Source organism: Orbicella franksi, chromosome 8 (assembly GCF_964199315.1).
Source record: "Orbicella franksi chromosome 8, jaOrbFran1.1, whole genome shotgun sequence".
NCBI lineage: Eukaryota > Metazoa > Cnidaria > Anthozoa > Scleractinia > Merulinidae > Orbicella > Orbicella franksi.
In genome coordinates this window covers 2,738,328-2,763,432 of record NC_138152.1, presented here as the reverse complement: position 1 = coordinate 2,763,432, position 25,105 = coordinate 2,738,328, and the positions used below count along the sequence as shown (strand labels likewise).

General features: G+C 38.8%; 1 protein-coding gene across 1 annotated transcript; it reads right to left on the bottom strand.

Annotated features, from left to right (window-relative positions):
* Positions 1-331: 331 nt before the first annotated feature.
* On the bottom strand, positions 332-22,015 carry LOC145494885 (stimulated by retinoic acid gene 6 protein-like). The gene is made up of 21 exons (XM_081474439.1): positions 21,933-22,015; positions 20,415-20,466; positions 19,401-19,486; positions 17,558-17,694; positions 16,277-16,397; positions 15,896-15,944; positions 14,510-14,653; positions 14,246-14,331; positions 13,211-13,272; positions 11,801-11,862; positions 11,102-11,201; positions 10,773-10,848; positions 9,840-9,915; positions 9,118-9,166; positions 8,406-8,532; positions 7,710-7,817; positions 6,338-6,501; positions 5,173-5,289; positions 4,454-4,504; positions 3,246-3,293; positions 332-3,011 (listed from the first exon to the last, which is right to left on the bottom strand). The coding sequence occupies exons 1-21, from the start codon at positions 21,962-21,964 to the stop codon at positions 2,842-2,844; spliced, it is 1,917 nt and encodes a 638-aa protein (XP_081330565.1). The 5' UTR covers positions 21,965-22,015; the 3' UTR covers positions 332-2,841.
* Positions 22,016-25,105: the final 3,090 nt, after the last annotated feature.

Sequence of the window (25,105 nt, the reverse complement as noted above, 5' to 3'; positions counted from 1 at the left end):
TCCAGAATTCGCTGACAAATAAATTTACCATGTTATAAAGTAAATGTGTGATATATTTAACAATTAGATTATTCGCTCTCGAATTCTCTAAGGTGATAGTTGATGAGGCCGAAAGCCAAATCAACTATTACCTCATAGAAATCTCTAGTTTCAAGGTAATCTGGTTCTATCACGAATGCCGCTCTCTGATTGGTTGCGCTACTCACTCTCTATGCTATAGTGGATAGCGAGTGGCCCAGCAGAGTGCGGTTACCAAAATGGCAGCCTGTTCTTTGTGTTTTGAAAGTGTCCGCGAAGAGCGTTTAGATTTGAACGACTAGTAGATTTATTTAACAAAAATGGATTCGCTCTCGAGTTCTAAGGGTTATCGTTGGCTCGGGCTGCCTACTCGTCAGCTATCACGTGGTAGAAGTCGATAGCAAACAATGTAATTAATGAGATGTTACAAAAAGGAAAAACAAGGAAAGAGAACTTCAGGTCTACAAGGCAGAAATTTTTCTAGGGGAACTGAAGGCAATGGCAGAAAAGGGCAAGTCCATGAGTGAGTTTTACGAACTTTTTCAATGTTCTATTGCGTTATTTATATACGCCATTTTACAGGGTAGGACAGACAAAGTCTCAAATACCAAATATAATAAATCTCTTAATAACTGAGCTTGCTCGGTACTGTTCTTGGAGAATATCAGGTCTTTTCTGCGCGACCCTTCTTGCGCAAGCGACATTCTCCTGTTAAGGTCCGCTCGCTTAGCTAAGATTCTTAATTAAGAGGCACCGAGATGTCTTAAATAAAAGAGAAAGGGGTAGCCAGATATGGACAGGCCACTTTCAAGGAGTTACGGCTTGAGGGCGAAGTAGCGGTAAAAGAAAAGTACAGTAGCTAAAAGACATTTACAGCCAAAGTTTGTTTTTAAATGCAAGATTTAATCGTAGCATTTTACAATAGAACTGCAATGTAAATAAGTTACAGCCATTCCACACTTATATTTTAAGTTACATTTAGTTCCTTTCGAGTAAAGTTATATATTTTTCTTTTCTTTGTTTTTTCCTAACAGCTGACGCTAGAACAAAAACTTCAACAACATATACTTTGAGAAATAACTTACAACTCAATTATAGGCAAAATAACCTACAATAACTTAAACTACTCCAAGTAACTTAGAATTTAGAATACTTCTTTCATAGAACTAGCGTCTCAGTCGAACGCTGAATTCGATAATTTCTAAACAGATAACTTGCAGGTCTTCACCAGTTACTGATGCCATCTAAGAAAATATAGCACTGAAATATATTGTAGATATTTCTAACGATAGCGTTAACTTGAAATGAACATATCATGTTTATAGCTATACATCTTTGCTTCCTATCAAGTAAAATCATTTTGAGCTGTGAGCAAACTTGTTACAATTTAATTAGATCATAGTTATTCTGAAAACTACCACAAGTTTCTCTTATTTTTTTTCTCTTCTGCAGTTCTGTCTCGTACCTTTTATACTGACCTTGGATAGAATATCGTTTACTCAGTTCCAGACGGCTGATAGTTAATCTGAACTTTAACTTCATTCTCTTAATTCACTTAAAAAACTTATATTTTTTCTTAAACCATGTAAACTTCAGCTTTTAGCTTTTTTGTAATATATTATTTTATTTCAACTTATCACAAAACAGCAGGGTAGATGGACATGTACAAACAAACAAACAAACAAACACTCTAACAATAACAATATTTAAACAAACAAACAAACAAATAAACAAACAAACACGGATCACTCAGTATACAGCCTTATTTTAGCTGCAAAATATTATTCACTTGCCAACGAAATGGCACCTGACGGTAATGATCTCTCAGATTATCTGTTATAAGGTATTAAGATCACTTATATTCTGCATTAATTAACAGAATCATACACTGTTTAAAAATTCGTTTTACTCAATATCTGTCATGCTATAGACGAACTACCCGATACGGATTTGAGCACGTGATCTGCTCCTGGGCATCTGGGTGAGCATTTCTAAATAAAAATTGGCGGATTATCTCCATCGAGCTTCAAAGACTCGTTCAGGGACGACGTAAGCCCTTCATGTATCTAACAGTTCGCTTAGGCTGAAACAGCAAACACACTTACTCTTCATGATAGAGTTATCTGCTTAGTACAATAATGATGCCGACGGGCTATATTTCTCACTGAAAGCGAACCACAAACGTATCCCCAAGTCCCAGGTACAAGGATCTTCAGATTTGACTACGAGAAAGAGATTGAGTATGACCACGATTTTCGAATTTCAAACCAGTGACGTTTCCAGAGGCCTTGATGTTGGTTTAGGTAGAGAGGGTAGCTCCTCATGGGATATGTTACGTGATAATGTAAGGCCTGAAACCCAGACTAGACCATATTCGTACTCTCGGCCGGCATTGGACTGGAATTAACTTTCAATAGACCTCTTTAGTTTGGGCGGTTTGTTTTCCCATTACAGACCACGTGACATTCTCTAGAGAATTGTTCTTTTATCCATCTAAAACTTGTTCTTTCATATACACACAACTATTTGAAAATTTGAAAGCAAGAATTCGCAAGAGTATCATCACATGGTCTGAAATGGAGCAACAAACCACCCAGTCGAAAAAGGTCTCTTAAGGCTAACGCGGGGAGTGTTTTCAGAGCAAATGACATTAATCTATTTTTCATGATAATTATTCCCCGACATGAGCCTCCACTGCAAGCTAGAGAATACGAACACAGCCTATTGAAAACTCTTACTCGTACTCAACTCTAAAGTTCCCTAATAATGCCCGGGGATAAAACGTTGGGTTCCCAACCAATCTGGCAACTAGCTTCGGATTCTCTAAACCTGATCGCCAATGTTGATACTTCCAAGCCTCAAAGCGGGTCTTACCGCGTGGCCCTGGCACCGATAGTTGACGAGGGATGGGTTACGCAGCAGCGTCACAGCCAAGAACCAGCGGTTAAATGCCTTCTGAGACATGCGCGGCAGACGGGGCTCCCGGCGATAACCTTAACGGGAAAAAGAAACCACAATTAGGACTGGTACGAGAGATTAACGTCATGGATCAAATGCCCGAGTTATTATGCTATTCCCGCCGTCGTGGCCCACTCTGGTTAATTTGGCCGTAATTTTAGGGCACCTTCTCAAAACCTCACTGAGTGTATAAAATGCCTCGACAAGTGGTGAGGTTTATTTATTTTCGGCGAGAGAAGAAAAAACATTCAGAAGATAGTGTCACCTACCAGAATAGTTGGTGACAGGCTTGTTAATACTAAGGATGCCCAAACGTTCTGCGAGTAAAGGAAAACGGAAGTGAGATGTGAAATTCCCATGGACTTAGCTACAGTGGAACCCCACCTTACGACCATCCCGTTAATACGACCACCTCGTTATTACGACCACTTTATTCTGGCCCGAAAAAGAAAAGCTCAGTCAGTCATTTTCTTATTTAAAGAACCCCTTGAATACGACCACCACGTTAATGCGACCAATTTTCCATGACCCGAAAGTGGTCGTGTTAACGGGGTTCCACTGTACTCTTGAAATCAGCTCCGAAATTAAAAATCGACATTGTTTGTTGGTTTGTTTGTTCATAAAACGGACGGTGATAACGGGCCGACTGCATAAATAAACAAACCTACAAACGAATGACGAATGTTTGAATTTACCAATAAGCGAGTTAACGAATGAAAGAAATAATGAGGGAATAAGTGTTCATAGGTAATCGTAAGGATGCGCGTGCAATTAGAGATTTACACTACGAGTGATATTCGAAAATTCTCTCACATTGCACGAGCCTTTAAGCGAGTGTAATTGGAAAGATTTTTCAAATCTTACGAGTGGGCCACCCTGCCTAAATAAAGTTGACCTTGACCTTGACCTTGACACTATTACTCAGTTATAGTATCACTGAGAAAATCACGAACGTCGACAATTATAAATTAGCTATAAACTGCCTGCTCTCAGCTAATTACGACATCAGTAAAAATACAAATACGACATGGCAAGCATGTGTGGAAGTCACTACACCAGTATTGCACCGAAGGGGCTCCGTGCATTTTGCCATTAATTGCCAGAGACACTTACACAGTATTTCAAATTCAGTTTTTTTCTTCTGTGAATCTTCTTAATCAAAGCAGCCTCGCTCTCACATAATTTTATTTCTGGTGAGAAGTCTGGAATCATTTTGCATTTTCCTTCTTCAATCTTTCCTTGCAACTCATTGTTAATGACACCAATGGATTCCTTTTTTCAATTTTTATTGTTTTCAGGAGGACGCTTATTCTAGGAGGGACGCCTAATGGTGAGTGGGCACCTAATTGAGAAAATGCGACTTTTAACAGAATCTCTCAACCCGTTCTAAAAGAAATTTATTGAAGCCAGTGAGGAGAATTTGAATGTTAAAAGTTAGACTGTCACTCCGTGTTGCCACATCACACATATTACACACCTGCAGAAGGGTCTCTCAAATAAACAGCTGGTTTAGGTCGGGTAGGAGGTCCTACAATTGAAAGATACAAGTAATGGCAAAAAATGAAAATTACGAATTAATACAGACCGTGGGAATAAATTAAATGTAAATATATTGTTTTGTTTGGAATTTTAAAAGCACGGTATTCCGCCATGATAGCGTTCGCTAAGAATTACCGAGAGCGTGAAATTATTTTGCTTTATTCTCTTTAACAGAAAAAAAGGCCGAAAAACGGCTGAAAAAATAAAAATTAACAGGAATAAACAACAACATCTAAAAACAAAACTACCCTAAGAAGATTCCAAATTTCATGAGAATGTCAACAAAATAAAACCTGATAAACTGAAGTCCACTTCTATTCTTGTCGGTTATTCTGATCTTCTTTACCAAAATAATAGTTATCCAATTTGTTTGAATATTTGGTGGCTGGCGAATACAATTCGGAAATCACAAAAGAGAAGTTTATATAGTCAGCTGAGACACTACTTTCAATGCCAAAGCAGGATACATAACAAGAGCGCTTCAGTTATCTTTCCGAATAAATCAAAACTACAAACCGGCTTGCTGTCTCAAGCCGGGTAGACACAACTATTTTGAGCGACCAGAAGAGTTGCCGGTGTAGCACTGCTTAAGAAAAAACAAGTCGCGATAAAAAATTCATTTAAACTTTAATACACATGAAAATTGACATAACTTACGTTCCTGCAGAGGCTGGTAATCCTTATTTCTGTCAAGAAGTAACTGGCAGAACACTAGCATAATTGGGTGTCTATGGGCCACAAGCACAGTGACAAAGCCGAGGTAGGCAACGAAAGCTGAGTGGAAAATGCAAGAAATAAAACAAAATATAGGCGATAGGGTGACAAGCAAGTGACTAGGTAAACACTTTATTTACCGAGGGTAGCACCTAATAGTGTACAATATTAATAAACTTGTGGCCCTTAATCTAAAATACTATTTACTAACATATGGCGATAACATTAAAATGGATACATACATGATAAAAATACGAAACACTATATTATGCCTATATACTCCTAGGGTTAAAATGTGGTAGAAGGCGTTGTTCCAAGAATTGGCGTCGCAAGGCGTTTCTAAGAGCTTTGACTACTAGATACAGTGTAGCTTCAATTATTATCGTCTTCAGTATCAAAAATAACTTGAGTAAGTCGTAGAGTAATTTTACTTGTTGCGTGCCAGCTTCATTGTAGCAGTTATGGTTCTATAACCACGCAAATGCTAGAAGGGGACAGTTTTCCCCTCTCGAGCGAAACTTGAACAAGAGGACGAGCAAAGCTTGAGGAAAAATATAAGCCTCGAGGACAAGACAATCCAGGCATATGTTTTCAAGGAGAATCATGCTTCAATTGCTTCTACGTCATTTGGCTCTGTTTCGGTGATAATGACCAAGAACTTCTATTCAATTTAACATCTTTTGTTTGGCGAAAACTGACCGTAAACGACTGACAAGTGAATGGAAACCATAAATGTAAAAGCTGGCTGGGCTTATTCTCAGATGTACTCCAGGTCTGGCTGTAATTTCCTGGGTAAGTCATGACTTGTTTTAGACCAATTACACGAGAATTTTCTCCGTCTTCTTTTCAGTAATTGGTGATAACTTAAATACTAGTTGTTTAATTTCAAATAAATGGCGACAACTTTAAAAGTCACAGACATGTTTCGACAGAAACATTTGCCTTCATCGGTGTGTTGCAATACAGTAGAACCCCTATTAAGCGGCCACCCCTATTAGGCGGTCACTAACCATTTCCCCGAGGGTGGCCGTTTAATAGGGGTTGAACTGTATGTGCATAGAGCTGTTTGCAATAATAAGTTAATAAACCACGTATATCTTTAACAAACCTTTGTCCCACGTCTGGAATCCCTGCATCAAGGACGTGCGGTCAATACGAGAGATAAAGATAACTCCAAGAAGCATTCCTTTGAGAATGCGCATGGTGCAGGAAAACAATCCAAGGAGAATGTTGTAGAAGAAGAAAAAGTACGACATGATGGAGAACAGCCGTCTAGGAATAATAAAGAAATAAAAGCAAACACATCCAGCATTTCAGAGGGAAAATAAAAGTCATTTTGATGGAGGGTCAAGGAGTTAATCCCCCATATAAGTCTTATCAAAGGTCAAGTTTGCATACGAGCCAAGTGTCCCATCAGGCCGGAGCTTATCCCGATTTCTGTATCAAGAAGCGACTAGGAGTATTTCTGCTTCCCCTCGATGGGTGCCAGTCCACTACATTAAGCTTGTCGGTACCCATTTATACACCTGGGTGGAGAGGCACTGTGAGAGTGAAGTGTCTTGTCCAAGAACACAACACAATGTCCCCGGCCAGGGCTCGAACCCGTACCGCTCGATCAGGAGGCGAACGCACTAACCATGAGGCCACCGCACCTTATACCCAAGGTAAAATCTCTCAAGTTATTTTTAGACATGGTAGCCAGCTCTTCCAAAGATAAAGTTCTTATATTTTCGTGGAGGATGAAAGTGGATGTAAAGCTGCTAAGGCTGCCGGTCCACATGAAACATCGTGTCACAGGATGGATTATTTCTCGATATATCTGGGATTTTCAAAGGTGATACTGCTGTGTGGAATTCTATTGATAATGATATAAAGTTATTATCCTTATCTAAGTGCAAGAAAAGGATAAAAGATTAATATTTCGAAAGATGCTAAGAGCAATTGCATTATGCCGTATTTCTACCAATTGAAATCAAACGGCGACAACGGACGCGCCCCAGGGGCCTGTTTCTCGAAAGCCCCGGAAACTTTTCGGGCCTGTAAAGCCATTTTTAGCTCATCTGTTTTAAAAAACTGAGAAGTGTATACGCCTGAAACTTCTTGTATGAAGGGAACCTCTGTTCATATTAAGAATACGTGAATAAAACAGCTCCGTAATCATAAGGTTTCAGATTTTGCTACGGGTTTCCAGGGACCTTCGAGATACGGGCCCCAGGTCACCTCAAATCGCGCAAGATAAAAATTCCCTGAGACTACGGGTAGGGAGGAGGGGGGGGGGGGGAGGGCGGAACTATTCACCATTTGACTGGATACAAACCTACTGAATAAAGTTTATACTGAATTTTAACACACAATGTGCATAACATTGATTTTTCTATTGTGCGTACTTTTCTCTTGGTCAAAGTGGCGACAACAACAACAACAACAACAACAACAACAACAACAACAACAACAAACTCCGTTTGTGAAATGATACATACCTGTTATCAATGCTGACAGTAATGTTCGGGTAATCTCTGTCTCGAAAGATCACATGTGCAAGAAACAGCTGGAACAACCATAAGAAAAAAGCCATGCCCGCTGTTGGTCTAAAAAACAAAAAAAACAAAAACAAAACAAAAACAAAAACATAGCAGAGGTCAAAGGAGAAATTTAAGATAGTAAAATCAAAAACAGGGATAAAAATTATAGAAGAAACTGATTATCGAGCAGTACTTTCATGTGGTACTGTTTATTATGCTGTACAAGGTAGTTCTAACTTTTACGTCTGTGGATGAAACCTTAGTGTGAAACCATTCAAATGAAAGCTATTGAGCAGTACTTTCATATGGTACTGTTTATTATGCTGTACAAAATGGTTCTAGCTTTTAAATCTGTGGATGAAACCCTCGTGTGTGACCATTCAAATAAAAGTTATTGAGCAGTACATTCATGTGGCACTGTTTATTATGCTGTGCAAGGTCGTTCTAAATTTTAACTGTCTGGATGAAGCCCCAGTGTGTGACCACTCAAATGAAAGCTATTGAGTTGTAGTAAACTCTGCGACCGCATAAAATCAATTATAAAAGTATTTTCTAGGGGACTCAGTGAAACATGTTGTGGCAAGATTTATGATGTCATTAAAGATGTAAAGAATGCGCCAGTAAAGTTTAACTGTTAAATCGGTCAAAACTCACAGAAAAGCCAATACTGCGTCTTCTAATTGGTTTGCTATCTCTGCGGAAAATACTTGTTTTGGATCCCTGAAAATAGCTGCCAGAACAATTGCCACAACAGATAGAAATGCCCACAGAGTGAAGTAACCTTAGGAGAGAGAGAAAAAACCCTTGCATGAATTTCACTGTTCTTATATATGTTAGATATTTTAAAAGCGGAGAACTTTCCTAAACATTTCCACAGTCAATTTCCGGAAGCGATGCAGCATTATCTCCAAGAAGAACTCTTTCTGAATTTTGAAACCTAGTTTCAAGGAGTTCCTGAATAAACGGCTGACTAAAGCCCCCCTCCCCCCGGGGGTACCCCTTATATGGGCTATATAGGTATGTGCAGCCCCAAAGGGTATGCTTTTCAGCCGTTTTGGTCATAGGGTATTGATATTGGCCATTTTGGTCCTAAACAGGGTATGGGTTTTTGCACTCTAGTCTTAAACTGCGTATATCTTTTTTTAGAAGAAGCTACTTTTTCAGGTCATAAATGGGTTAGAGAAAATTGCAGAGAGGGTAAGGGTTTTGGAAAGCAGGCCGCACACCCCCAACCAATATTTATCGGAGTACCACCCACTCCACCCCCCTCCCCATCACGGGACTAAAAAAACCTTAAACCTGGCAAGTTACAGTGATGCATAAGGCCTTGTTCACGCCAGCGATATAACGTTAGTTTGTGTCATACCAATCAACGAATAGGCTATCTGATATCCAGAAAATCGTAGGCTTTTTCCCTGCGAGTGACAAAAAGAGAAAAAGAACAATTAGAAGCTAGAAGTCTCATCCCTGTCAAATACGAATCTGAGTCTGAGGTAGCCTATGTTTTGCCAAGGTAATGTCTACCCTTGATTAAACATTTCTTTTGTTTTTTTTTTTGTTTTCAAATGTACCTACACTCCTCAGTATTTTCAATCTCAAGTTTTCTCGTCAAATTGTGTTACAAAAATCATATCGAGTACAGTTCACTTACAGATATTTCATATGATACTATTTATTTATTTATTATTTATTTAATTATTATTTACCTATTTATTTATTTATTTATTTATGATAGGGCTTAACATTGTAAAATAAGGTGATTTTGTAAAGTCCGTAACTTGTGAGTCTGATACTCTTATTTGAACATTTTCTAACATGCTACAAAATGTTCGCAGAAAATTACAAACATTTTGATTTTAACAGCTGGGAAAAGTAATAAGTCTGCATATTGAGGATTAATTTTACCGAAATTTCAGAAGTCTGTTAATGCTATAAATTTTACAGTGAAATTTGTTGACCAAAAAGACGAAACCATTCTCGAGCTATATTTATTGTCGAACTATACCCCTACTAACTTTCTGTGAAAAATCGGGGATTGTTGGGATTTATCCAGCAGACATTTGCTGTCTTTTGTTCCTAAAGACTTACCACCAAGCCTGCTGGAGAAACGTAAACTTCCTTTGAAAACTCTGTTTCGCCTTGATACATCTGCAAAACGTGTTCCCTGGAATAGATTACATTAGGAATTACATTATTATTAGATTACATTAGAAATGTGTTTTTCTACCATTATTATATAGCATGGTAGTCTTGAAGCAAATCCGAGCCTTTGATTGGTTCTTTCTCGGTCGGTATTTTGCCATACGCATCGTTTCCATGGAAATGATCATAAGCAGTGTACTAATCTAGCTTGCTCGAGCCGCACTGGTGAATATATTTGGCCCTCGACGTTTTTGTACGAAACTCACTGCGCCAGACCACGAGCGAGGGCCAATATTTTCCAGTTCGGCCCTCGTGCTCAGTTAGTAAGAGATTAATAATAAGGGTCTATTATTCCCGCAAATTCAGTCACACAACTTAATTTGATATGAAGTAAATTAATTATGATTGAAATTAAACATTCTACGACGTTACTTTGTGGGATACTTCATTTAAATATTCTACTCTGTAATTTTTCTCGCAACTAAGTTGTACAAACCTTACTGGAAACGTAAAAGTGTTATGTTTTTTTACTCATAATTGTCACTTCCTCGTTCTTAATGGCCCGTAGCAGACCTAGTCACTACTACAACAATGGTGGCTGCCAACATCAATATAATTAACACTTAATTGACTGGTGGTCCCTTGGGGAAAAGTGTTTCCTGAGAATCTTTTCGTCTCGGGAAACATTGAGATTCTCGGGAAATAAAATTCACTGTTCCCAAGGGATCAGTCATTAAGTGATTTGTTATATAGCAAAACAAATGGGTCAAACCGGTGGAAAACAAATAATCACTTCATTGACAAATGACGTGCAACAGCGGTCAACATTTTGCGGGTCAAATTTTCCAAAGTTGAAGCGTTCTCTGTCAACAAACTTACCGGTGACATTTCATGAAATGCAGGAACGACAGAACAGAGAAAAATGCTGACGCGACTAAGCCTCCCTCGGCCCCGCCTTGAAATAAGATAAAGAAAATAAAATCAATAAAGTGGAACCCCCACTAACAGTTACCATGCACTGGCTTTGACAAAGCCAGCATAGATACGATTTAGAAACTAGATTCTGCGTCTCGAATTATTAATTTTGTTTTATTGACATGAGTTAACAGTTTTGTTTTGCTGTGATTCCTATTGCTCATCTCGATTTTGATTTTGGAAAATTATGCAAAAGTTTCGTTTAGGCGGCGCTTTCATTGGGAATGACTTACCATATAGGACATCATAAAAGGCTTTGCAATTTTCAGTCGTACAGGCTCGAATATCATTCCTCCTCCGAACATCAAAGGAGGCTAGGAAGGCCACGAGAAGCTGACAGGAGAATAAAACAGAGGTTACGATAGGAAAAGTAAAGTGGAATTCCCTCGCTCGCAGACAACAAGGAATATTTTGTCAAAACGAAAGTTCCACGACAACACATGAGGTAATTTACTGATTGAAATGAAACAATCCAAAATAATACCGTATTCTAGCTACCATGCCCTGAAACTGATAGTGAACCTCAAATGTACTTTGGAATATTTAGCCAGGTCAAAACATATATTTTGGTGTCGCAGAATCCCTTTTAGCCTATAAAATGAAGCACCCCACCCCCACCCCTCCAATCTCGGGGCTCGATCACATACACAGCTCAAAAAAGTATTCGAAAATCTCTTTCACGGAAAAGCTAACGCTTCATTTTATCCTCCAGTCTCATTTCAAACATGATTATAACAGTTACCTCATTTAAGACATGCTACCTATACTAAGTAACCTAAAAATGATATACTAGTAGTACTATTCATATTTACAATGAGAAAATATAGCTGCTGTTGTTGTTGTTTGTTCTTTCTTTCAATTTATTAACGATTGATTTTACCATTTAGAAATAATACTGGAAACACAACCCCTTCACACACCATACAACTCACCTGGAAGACCGTAATAGCACACACCAACATGGTTGAGATGAGCTGGGTCGAGAATAAGAAGTCTAACACCAACAAATCAAAATACTCTGGTTAACCAAAACACCGCTGAATTTATAAAGCTATAAATGTACGTGCAGAAAGTCTGGAGTGCCTGTGTTTCAAGCGTTAAGGTCAACGCCAAAGGTAACAACTCTTTTTCGAACTTTTCTAGTAGCACATGTTGTAGACAAAGTTCGGTCAACTTCGGGCATAATGTTGCCACAACTTAACAACACCAATGGCACAACAACGCTATTCAACTGAATGCATAAGTTTTGGGAAACAAGTTGGAGGACAACGTTTCCCGCATTACATAGCCTTTGAGGTGTCGTGTGTTGTCTCATATGGGCCTTATTTATTAGCTTCCCCTGGCTTCCTTGCGTCATAGATTTGATATTTGTAGATAACTTATATTGCCAAACACGGTCTTTCGTGTTTGATAATTACTTAATTTACAGTGTGGTAAAATAATAATTTCCTGAAATTGAAAACTGAAACATAGTGAAAGCTGAAACACTAGTGCCAAGCAAAAATGGCTTGTGCAACCCATTAGTGAAACGAAACGCATATTTGTTTCTCGACTGAAAGTGCATCAGAAAGCAGCGGAACATGAACAGAGCACTGCAAACGTCAGCTTTGGTTGAGCACTGTCCTGTTGCTCTTCAGTCAATGCAGCTCCTAGGAATCATTCAAGATCTTACGCACAAGTCTAAAATGGTGTAATTGACGCCTTTCAGCAGCATGGGAGACCAATGCTTGCAAACAATCTTCTCGATCGCGACAACAGCATTCACGTGCAGCAAGTTTTCAAGTACAAAGCATGATTCGGCTCAAATTTGTATTCTTCTTAATATACAATGTGCTCTTTGTAATGTTCTTATCACTTCCCCTTGAAGCAGATTGAAGTTCTGGGCGAAACATCGGGATTATAGAGAGTTTAAGCTTGACGTTTACGGCAGACGACAAACGGCAAAGATAACTCTGATTTTTCATTCTTCTCTTGTAATCCTACCTCAAATAAATCACACAAACGTAGAAAAATGTCTTCTACTATTCTCTGCGAATACAAATATTTTCACTCTACTGTATAGACAGCTGAAGACAGATGGCAAAAGTTCCATTTTTGCCGTTTGCCGTTTGACGTAACGTCATGCTTAATCTCTCTATTAAGACTTATAAATTTTAAAAAAATGCACTTTTTGAACGAAATTATGTTTTATTTGTTACTATAGCCCATAGTCAATTAGGTCATAACCATGATGGCTAAGCCAATGAAAACTCTTGAACTGCATAATCCAATGATTTAGTTTTTAATAATACATGTAAAAGTCATGCGTCTCATGTTCTCTGCACAAAATTAACGTTACCAACCTTTTCTTGGTTTGTATATTGGGTACAGCAGCTTTGGATACCATTTCATCTCCCAAAAATCCCTGGCAAAATGGTAAAATAATACTCCTTGATGAAGTTTGCTCAGATTAAATTGTCATTGTCACAACTAACTTCCACGTACACATTACAGTAACAAGATTTTTACAAAAACGATGACGTCATGATTACCATGCAACTTCCCTGGTAAGTCTTCCTCAAACACAAACCACAATGACCGCTGATTGTTATGTTTTCAAATTTGCTGGGCGTTGTGTGGACGGAAATCATTTGATGCGTTTTCAGAGTGAAAACAAATTTCTCCGGGGCAGTGCTTGAGACAAAATGATAAACACAATTCAAGTTTGCTGCTGTCACTTAGAATTGCGTGATATAAAACTCAAATTTTAGCGACGCAGGCAATGATTTCCAGGTTTTGAGACGAGGGTACGCCTCGTCGAGTCACACGCGATCGCATTGTACACCCGCTTTTCCCTCGCTTCTTTGAGCAGCAATCAGTACCCATGTTAGATTCATTGTCATTAATAATTTAGGGTTTGAAACATTCTCTTCATTAGCTCATTGCATTGTTTTGCACTTGAAAAACGCTGCGACGTATACAGAGAGAGAGTGAGCATTCTAGGTATTCCCATTAATTCAAGTACTCTGCCCCTCGTGGTTGGAGTAAACTTCACGTATCCCACAATCTGAATAGTAATTGGTTTGCATCACTACGTCACACGATTGGCTTAAAAAATAACTCGTATTCAACCAGAAGTAAAACCACGTGACTCACTCGCACTCGTTTTCCTGCGTTTTACACTTGCTACATGTAATTACTTCCCGTTTTGATTGGTTCATTGGATTGTCCGTGTCCTTTGTGATTGGCTAGAGTGATTACTTTAGCTTTGGTTTTAAAGACACTCAATTGAAAACCGCTCTAAGTGTCTAACAATCAGAAAAATTATCATGCATCTGTGTCTGTGTATTATTTTCTCTGTTAAAGCAGTTTATTTGTGGTCTTTATACTGTTCTTACGGGATTGATCCTGGATTTAACAGCTCCTTGATGTGGGCTATCTCTGGCTCTCTAGCCAAACGAATATCAGAGGTTCCACCACCACTCTAAAATAAATAATAAACATCATAAGTTTACAAATCTATGATCGCTTACAGTGAATATTGCTTAAATTGTAACTGGATAAAAACAGGATATAAAATTATCATGTACAGCATATTATTAGTTTTTATCAGATTTTGCACTCTGCAAAAAAATCTTGCTTTGAAAAACCTTGCAACTTACTCTCCTCCCACTTGCAAAAGGGAACCATTTCTTTCGAACTTCAAAGTAGAGCAGGACAGCAAACCTCACCAGGATAAACAAAAGGCACAAGTAGGTTGGAACCTTCCCAAGTCGTGACAGATAGTAAACCTTTCTGTCCTCTCCCTGTCAATAGTAAATTAATGAATAAGCAAGCAAGCACACAAGCAGGCAAGTAAGAAAAATAGAAATGAAGAAAGGAAGGATGGGAGGGAGGAAGGGAGGGAGGGAGGGAGGAAGGGAGGAAAGAAAGAAGGGAGGGAGGCAGGGATAGAGGGATGGAGGGAGGAAAGAAGGGAGGAAGGAAGGAAGGAAGGAAAGAAGGAAGGAAGGGAGGGAGGGACGGAGAGATGGAGGAAGGAAGGAGGGAAGGAAGGAAGAAAGAAAGAAAGAAAGGAAGGAAGGAAGGAAAGAAGGGAGGGAGGAAGGGAGGAAAGAAGGAAGAAAGGAAGGAAGGAAGGGAGGAAGGGAGGGAGGAAGGGAGGGAGGGAGGGAGAAAAGAAGGAAGAAAGGAAGGAAGGGAGGGAGGGAGGAAAGGAGGAAAGAAGGAAGGAAGGGAGGGAGGGAGGAAAGGAGGAAAGAAGGAAGGAAGGAAGGAAGGAATGGATGGATGGGTGGCTTGGTTGGTGGGTGGCTTGGTTGACAAATAGATGGGTGAATGGATAGCAACCTTGTTCCCAGGCTCTCCGATGGCTCTCCCATGGCTGGACTGATGGATGGATTGATAGCTGGATGGGTGGGTGGTTTGACTAATTTGACTGACTGCACTATACTTCTGTGGGAGGCGCAGTGGCCTCATGGTTAGTGTGCTTGACTCCACAGCGAGCGGTCCGGGTTCGAGCCCTGGCCAGGGAAATTGTGTTGTGTTCTTGGGCAAGACATTTTACTCTCACAGTGCACGTGTCTCTCTCCACCCAGGTGTATAAGTGGGTGCTGTCGAATTTAATGCTGGGGGGGTAACCCTGCAATGGACTAGCATCCCATCCAGGCCGGACTAGAAATACTCCGTGTCGCTTCATGCCACTGAAACTGGGATAAGCTCTGGCCTGATGATACACTTGGCTTGTATGCAGACTTTATCTTACCCTGTACTTCTACCCATATTATGTTGCTAGATAACCCTTCATACAGACGATACACGTATAATCATGCACTTATAATGTTGGATAGTATCAAAAAATCGACAAGGGACTTGTAAAAAGTGGACTCAGATTCAGAGTAACATTACATTAAAAAGACCTTCCTTTACATCAAAGTAACAGCATTCAATGGTATACAGCACCTAGTTTACAGTAACTCAAACATTGGAAGTGCTCAACACAACCTCTTTGCCTAATTCTCTGATAGTCAAGGACTTCACTTTCTTACCACAAGAGTATCTCCACATTGAAAATCAATGACAAGTTTAAAACAGAATCTACAAAGCAAACAAAATAATTTATTCACATGAGAGCTGCATTCGTTAAGTACATTTAATAAATAAGTAAAGGCAAATGCGTTAATTTGAATGTCGGGCAAAATTAATCCAATTTTTTTTGTAGCATATCGGGGGTGGCATGGTACAGTCAGCAGGCAGATGAGGAAGTGGGAGCTGAAATAGGAATCTTCTTTGTGATTAATCAAGCCCATGCACACTGGTATCTGGATTAATTCACAGTTGGCCTACTAAGAAAAAGGTTACAGGACCATTCTTGTAATAATTTACATGACTAATAAAAATCCAATCTCCAGATTCAATACTGTGCCAACCTTATTGTTACATAGACAAAGCCAAGAAGTGATCCCAACAGCTTGTATTCAGTTGTCAGGCAGGCAAAAAATGGGTAGAACAGTATTCCGTATACAAGGACAGCTACGATACCCTGAAAAACTAAAATGATACATTAAACTTTTAAATTAGCTGTTAAAATAATTTTGTTTATCCTCCAATATAGCGTGTAAGTAATTTAAATGCATGTATTTAGTTAAAAAAAAACAACAACAACAAAAAACATTTTTACTCCTTTTTTAGGAATTGTGTGGTTCCAGAAAATAACCATATCCCCACCATGGAGAGAATTGGAAATTCCAGAGGGGTGGGGGGTCAGAGACCCAGCAAATTCTGGATGGGAGGGGGTTGGTCGGTTAATTTAGTTTCCATATGTCCTTTGATTCAATACAGATTCAAGTATCGATCTAGCTGTTCGACAATCCTTTCTTACCTACTAAGTAGATCTTTCATATGAAAAAATAGCAGCTTGAATACTTGTAGTTGAATCGCATTATATATGAAATGAATTTTCTTTTTTCAAAAAGCATTTTGGAAGCTAACAAGTGCAAAGAACGTGCTGTTGTGTGGAAATGGCCACCATTACTTGTTACCAGTCTACATGGAGTCACTTTGTGCACCGAAAAGCACTGGTGACTAGCCTAGTTTGTTTTCACATCAGTCTTGAAAGCTGTCTGGTGGCACATACATACATACATACATACATAGACTTTATTAACATGTTGGAGATATTTAGCTAAAAATAGCTAATTGGGGACACTAATGCATAAATTATAAAATATAAAATACCGGTACTAACATATACATGTAAAAATAGACACATAGATAGTTGTTAAACCCCCCCCCCCCCCAAAAAAAAAAAACGCATGTTTCACAGTTCTAATTAGTTAATGAAGATAATAGTAGTAATAATGATAATAACGATAACAACACTAATAATAATAATGCTAATAATAATAAGTTCAGCATCGGCAGTCGCTTTCTTTTGTGAAAATTAGTTTCCTTTTAAAGATAGAAATGATGTTACAATTTCACTAACTTGAGAATTTCTTATTCATGTCTATCTCTGTTCATTTATGTGTAATTTTGATGTAAAATTGGCTTTTGTCACACGTGTATTAGCCATTAGCTGGTATTAGCCAGTGCCAAGCTTCAAAAATTTAATGATAAAAAAATATCTGATGAACACTGGGCTTATATACTGATAGTTTTCTATAATTCACTGTAAAATATATAGATACATCATATACTGCATCACTCACCCTTCACCCAAGCAGGACCAGGTAAGGAAAAGAAACCATTCCCTGGTAGAAACAGTGTAAGGCATGTACTGGCTGTGGCACCGAATGTAGCAGCAATGGTATATCTGTTACTAAAACCACCTAAGAAGTTGATTGGTCTGAAAAGAAGAAGCTACAAACACTCAACACAGAATATTACTAATTAAAATAAATAGAAAAAACATCACTATAACTGTCAGTCATTTTGTTTATATATATATAAATACACTTTGACATTTTCAGATGTGGTCCAATGTTTAATTAAGTCTGTATTATCAACCTATGAATTAGCTGGGTTAAGTTTACTCACTCAGTGTGTGTACATGAATGTTCTAAATAACATAAGGGCTCTTGCAAAATATATTAACCTTCATCGTTGATTTTTGGCTTAAATTTAAAACATGAAGGTGTCAAGGCTGTAGGTAGAAATAGGTGAACTAAATAACAATAAAAACTCAACAAAAAGTTTGGAATTTATTTATTTACTTCAAGTTCCAGTAAGACGAGGCTATATGCATAACAACAATTACTCAATATAAAAGAAGCATTTCTTCTGGCTGTGGCCATGTGTGTGCCAGAGCACATACATTTGGGAAGCATATCAATTACCAGATTAATGCATAAAAATAGGAGAAGAAACTGTGGTGGATTTATAACATTAATTACTGTGTAACACCCAGATCTAACTTTGATCAACTTCTCAATCCTTTTTTTCAAGAAAGAAATGGCTGATCATTCACCAACATGCCCCTGTAACCCGTAGAGTTCTCAGAAGAAGTTGGCAACAGGCAGATTCCCATCTGGGGGGAGGGGACCATTAAAAAAAAAAAGAAAAAATTATAAACAGGACGAGGGTGCTCGTCAGAAATTTTGAAAAGAACCCCTAAGAGGTACCAAGATCCTGTTTTGTGGGCGTGGATTGAAATTTTTTTCTCCCCTATGTCCTAATTCTTACATACAGTAAAACCTCCATTAAATGGACCCCAATTAAGCGGACACCCTCTATTATGGACACTTAGCCTGGTCCCAAAATTAATGTGTTATATTTCCCTTATAACGAATCCCTATTCGGCGGACACCTCTGTTAAACGGACGGGGACACTAAAACATAAATTGTATTTGGTTAATTTCTATTGTTAAAAACCTCTATTAAGCGGACACCAGACTGAATTAACAATGAGGCATTGGATTACATCCTTGAAATAGTTGATTAAATGTACAGGCCTGTGTCATCATTGCTGTATGGAAAGGGCATTACTACAAACAAATTAAAGTTGGTAATGAAAGCTGATGAACTTGAACTCTGGATAGCTTCGTTAACAACATGGATTTTTATTACTGTACAGAGGAACCATTGAATGTTAATTGTTAACAAACATTGCGCAATTGTTATAAACCTTTATTAAGGAGACACCCTCTATTAAGCGGACGCTTGGGAAGGTCCTGAGGGTGTCCACGTAACAGAGGTTTCACTGTATTCCTGTCCCACTGTGGAACTTTTGAGGCTAAACACTCTAAAAGGTACCAAACCTGCTTTTTAAACCCCTAAAAGGTACGTCCGAGCACCCCTGTCATATTTTAAATACAGGAGTTCCTCTAAGGATTCCCATTCCTTTCTGTGATGCCATAAAATTACCCTGCACCTGATCGTGGCTTGAAAAACAAAAGGATTTCTAAGAGCCCTCAACCTGCAAACAACCACCAACCACCACCATCTCTACCCTAAGAAAAACTGCCCATGATCAATCGGGCTATCAATTATTTTATCATTGCATGATTATGATGAAGTTGTTAGCTAATATGTAACAGTCCTACAAACACCTACATTAATAAACCAGGGTATCCATTGCAGTGTTCATGTTTGAAATTCACTTGGCGCCTTAGAGATGCCAGTATCAAAATGATGAGAAGCTACAAACCAAAATAAAAGTAAACTTAACTATAAACATCACATTCATATTATTGCTTCAGTTATTTGGATGTTACTCAGTGCAACATAGCATTTAACATGTACTTAGAATATTCCACACGTAAAAAGCAATAATTTTTAAATATTCCAACCACTGAGTCGCAAAATTTCTTTGGATAGGACAACTATGAGACTTAAAGCTCAGAAAAAATAACAATAAAAAATAGAAAATGAAAACAACTGGAAGCAGTGCCTCCTTTTTCTTGCAGCCATTTTAAGCACTAACTTGTGCTTTCGAACATGATGTACAGCATTAGGATGCCTTGTATTATATTATCCAATTTATACTGCAAGAAAAGACCTGATTGACAGATCGACAGCCAGGATTTAAATATAATTTCTCTTTTTGTTGGAGGGGTAGGGGGGGGGGGGAGTGAATGCCATTTAAAGATAGATCAAATTTATTATTTAAATGATGTTTATTTGAGAGACTGGTTCATTTATCATGTCCATTTACCATATTGAGGTAATAAATTGCAACAGCGGTTATTTCATATTAATGACATTCATGTATGAAAAATCAAATGACGAAAAACAGGGGGCACTCCATATTAGTTCTCATGTCAATGTTTAAATAGGTGTCAATCAGAGATACGACTGGCCTTCATTTGCTTCATCAATATCTGAACCAATGATATTCAAAAGTGAGATTAGACTGACTGGTTCACTTGTAATTGTGCAGTCGTTCATGCCTTTCCTGGAACACATTTCAGGGGGCTGGAGGGATGGGGCTTTAGAGGAAAGGATGGGATAGTAGAGAGAGGGATTTAATGAAAAGAAAGAAAAATTCAACAGACACCTTAATTACTGACAGTAATATTTTTTGGAACTCTCTGTACACTACGTTTTCCTTTGTTCTTTTAAACTTACAGCGGGAGCAAGGCATCCTAGATCAAACAACTGGTCATTTATTCCACGGCACCTTTAGATGATATAATGAATAAAAAATATCAATTGCATAGATAGAAAATTAAAATAATATCAATTTAATTATTGACTCATTCCAAAACAAAGGAGTCGGAGAAGACAAAAATGTTTGTCACACTGGAGGATAATAGTTATTCTAACTTAAAAAAAAAAGAACTTTTTGAAAAAAACAAAGAAAGAAAAAAAAATTAACCACGAGCAGTTAAGATGAATCAAGTACTACACTGTGATTGTCGGCTAGAGATTGCGCTGTGTGTCCCACAAGGGAAATTTTCCTGAGGCTAGTTCAAGCAAGTTCACTTAAGTTTTCTCTCATAATTTTACTACATTGCGAAAAATATTTTTGTGACAGCTTAAAGATTCCCTATCGTCTTTGTATATTAAATGATCGAGTTGGAAAATGAGAAAAGTGGCAGTGTTAACAAAAATAAAGCAAAGAAAAAAAAATGTTGCTGAGTTTCATGAATTTATTTTGCAACCGAAACCACAAAATAAATCCTTTATTGACCTGCAGGCTTGTTCCATCGTGATCGCTGGACATATGGCATTGTTATTTTTCTATTATTATTATTATTATTTTTTAAAATTTTTGCTCGTTTATTGGCCTTGACTATCTTGGTCCATAAACATGCAAAAAAAAAATTAGAGCTTGTCCAATATCGAACCATACTGACCTCACGCTAGGTCAATAACCCATATATACTAACTCTCAGACTGGTCACGCACATTTCGCGTGAATAATCACATCACATTACACCGACAGGTCTACATTGTACATCCTTACGTCGCAGACAAAGAAACCAAATTCGAATCTGTTATGCACCAAATACGAGTATTCAGAACAGCTAGTAAGGCATATGGAAAGGTGATGTTTTCCCCTCGACGACATGAAATTTTGAAATTAACAACCAAAATATTTTGACCCAACAAATAGTCAGCTAAATTAAATATTCAAGACAATTATACAGTCATGTATTTCTTGGCGCTCCGCCATGTGCTCACAATTTTCAGCTCTGCAAATTGCGCAAAGATGGTCGATAATTTTGCGCTAAAGCGTTCCTCGATCAAGGTTTAAGCTTGTTTGGTAGTTTTAAGGATGGAATCAATTGACTATAGATGACATGAAATTTGAATTTACACACGAAATGCAATATAATGGATGACATATTTTCTATCAGTTCGCTCGCAGCGGGGCCCGTTTCTCGAAGGTCCCGAAAAGTTTTCGCACCCGGAGAGCCGGAGCAAAATCTCAAACCTTAACTTATGATTACAGAGCTGTTCTTTTCACATATTTTGAGTATAAACAGAGGTTCCATTCCGTACAAGAATTCTGTCTTCAAATACCGTACCGATCAACTAAAAAGGGTTTTTCGGGCCCGAAAACTTTCCGGGGCTTTCGAGAAACAGGCCCCTGAATTCAACAACACAAACTACATTGAGACAAAAGTTAAACCTACTTACTGGGTTGTAGTGTTCGCTGAATTGTTAGCCATTTCAAAATTTACTGCGCTGTCGAGAGCTGTCTTTTCCTCAATTCCTCGCTTGCATGGATCGGGGTTTGGAACGTTCTCCCCATGTCAGGCCCCGCATTTCAGACCCCCCATCTCAGGCCCCCACCTCAAGCCACCATCTCAGGCCCCCCACCTCAGATCCTCAATCTCAGACCCCCCATCTCAGGCCCCAAGCCCCCCACCTCAGACCCCCCACCTCAGACCCCCCACCTCAGACCCCACGCTTTTCGTGTGAGACTACAATATCAGGCCACAGTGATTTGGGTATCCCTGTGTTTTGGGTACCCCCGTACCCAAATCCCTAGTGTTTTGGGTACCCAAAACACTGAAAGGTTAAAACTGGGGCAAGTGAAATCATCAACAAGTCTGTTCAAAACCCAACTATCTTCTTACTAAGCTTTGTCTCAATAAATTAAAGCGTTATTTTACTTGATATAAAGACAATACGTCGCTGAAAATAGTCGCAATTTAGAACAGACTGTCTGATCCGAGTCCGCAGTATAACGACATACAAAACCGAATTCACGCGCCAAAGTGCCTTGTATGAACATGCGCTTGGTGCCTATCGATAACCCTTGCAATGCCGTTATTTTAAACACGAAAGGCACATTATAAACCTCGTATAGTTCGGCAATTAAATTTAATCAATATGCGAACGAACACACTGAGATACGGCCGTCACGCAATATGCACACTAGTCTCAAGCTGTGACTGTCCTCTGTGTATGCTGCCTGTCTGAAATAAATTTTGTCTTAGACTTGTTTATTTATCGCTCTTTCCTTGACCATACTTCCCATTAGATTTTGCCGGCGAACAGTTCTCTATGCCATTCAACGGGTTTTTTTTCCTTTGCTTTGGGAAGAAATCCAAAATAAGTATAAATAAAGTGGACAAGGCTTAAATCTCTGGACAGGGGAAACAAGTAAAAGTAGGATACCCAAATCCCTAGTGATTTGGGTATCCCCTTCTGAAGTGTTGGCTTGCAATCATTTCTTTAATTCAGGGTAGCCAAATCGACCGGAGATAGAAAGGCAAAGCAAACTTGCAAAGTCGAAAGTCAATCAAGAGAGAAAAGGACTAGAAATGCTAAATTGTAAGGGATACCCAAATCCCTAGTGATATGGGTATCCCCTTCTAGAGTGTTTGTTTGTCCTCGTTTCTTTAATTCAGGGTAGCCAAATGAACCGAAGATTAAAAAGGCAAAGCAAACTTTCAAAGACAAAAGGCGTAGAAGGGGCAAAAAGAAAAAAGAAATGCGAAAAATTAAGGGATACCCAAATCCCTAGTGATATGGGTATCCCCTCCCAGAGTGTTTATTTGTTATTGTTTCTTTAATTCAGGGCAGGCAAATCGACCGAAGATAAAAAAACAAAGCAAACTTGCAAAGACGAAAAGGACTAGAAAGGACTAGAAATGCTGAAATGTAAGGGGGTACCCAAATCCCTAGGGATATGGTTATCCCCTCCCAGTGTGTTTATTTGTTCAAATAAACATGTTGGGAGGGGATACCCATATCACTAGGGATTTGGGTATCCCTTACGTTTTAGTATTTCTAGTCCTTTCCACATGGGAATGACTTTCGTCTTCGCAAGTTTGCTTTGCTTTTTTTATCTTCGGTTGATTTGGCTACCCTAAAGTAAAGAAACAATAGCAAATAAACATATTGGAAGGGGATACCCATATCACTAGGGATTTGGGTATCCCTTACGTTTTAGCATTTCTAGTCGTTTCCTCATTGGAACGACTTTCGTATTTGCAAGCTTGCTTTGCTTTTTTATCTTCGGTCGATTTGGCTACCGTGAATTAAAGAAACGGTAACAAATATACATATTGGAAGGGGGTACCCATATCACTAGGGATTTGGGTATCCCTTAATTTTTCGCATTTCTTGTCCTTTCTCCCCTTCAACGCCTTTCGTCTTTGAAAATTTGCTTTGCCTTGTTAATCTTTGGTCAATTTGGCTGCCTGAAGTAAAGAAACGATAACAAACAAACACCCTAGAAAGGGATACCCATATCACTAGGGATTTGGGTATCCCTTACATTTCAGCATTTTGATCTAGTCCTTTCCTCATTAGAATTAATTTCGTCTTTTAAGTTTGTTTTGCCTTTTAGATTTGGCTACCCTAAATTAAAGAAACAATAAGAAGCAGGCACATTGCAAAGGCAAGTAATAGGAGAGATAATCAAGGAAAGAGCGATAAATAAACAAGTCTGAGACAAGGTTTATTTCAGACAGGCAACATACACAGAGGTCAGTCACAGCTTGAGACCCGCATGTTGCGTGACGGCCGTATCTCAGTGTGCCCGCTCGCATATTGATTTTATTCAATGGCCGAACTATCCGAGGTTTAGACTGTGCCTTTCTTGTTTAAAATGACGTGCATTTCAAGGGTTATCGATAGGCACTAAGTTCATACAAGGAGCTTTGGCGCGTGAATACGGTTTTGTATGTCGTTATACTAATGAGGACTAGGATCAGACAGTCTGTTACAAATTGCGACTATTTTCAGCGACGTTATGTGTTTATATCAAGGTTAAGAAAGCTTTTATTTACTGAGAGAAAGCTTTGTAAGAATATAAATGGTTTTTGAGCGGAATTATGGATGATTTCACTTGCCCCAGTCTGTGGCATTTAACGCTTTCAGTGTTTTGGGTATCCCCAGTGGGGATACCCAAAACACTAGGGATTTGGGTACGGGGGTACCCGAAACACGGGGATACCCAAATCACTGTGACACCGACAATGTCGGTTGTTACGTTTTTCGCGCAAGACTTCAATATCAGGCCCCGAACATGACACCTACAATCTCAGACCCCACGCTTTTCGTGCGAGCTTACAATATCAGGCCCCGACAGTGTCAGACCCCACGCTTTTCGCGCGAGACTTCAATATCAGACCCCGAACATGACACCTACAATCTCAGACCCAACGCTTTTCGTGCGAGCTTACAATGTCAGTCCCCGACAATGTCAGACCCCACGCTTTTCGCGCGAGACTACAATATCAGGTCCCGAACATGACACCCGCAATCTCAGACCCCACGCTTTTCGTGCGCGACTACAACAATAGCTAACAATGATCAGAAACCCTCGAACCTTCGCCAAAGATTCATTTTTCGAG

Excerpts from the sequence above, each read along its gene's own strand:
- LOC145494885 (XM_081474439.1), bottom strand. The coding sequence starts at position 21,964 with ATGGCTAACAATTCAGCGAACACTACAACCCA. Across the intron at positions 16,398-17,557 it reads TGGTCCTGCTTGGGTGAAGG|TTTTTCAGGGTATCGTAGCT; the intron begins GTGAGTGATGCA and ends GTATCATTTTAG. Across the intron at positions 6,502-7,709 it reads ACTGTCAGCATTGATAACAG|ACGGCTGTTCTCCATCATGT; the intron begins GTATGTATCATT and ends TATTATTCCTAG.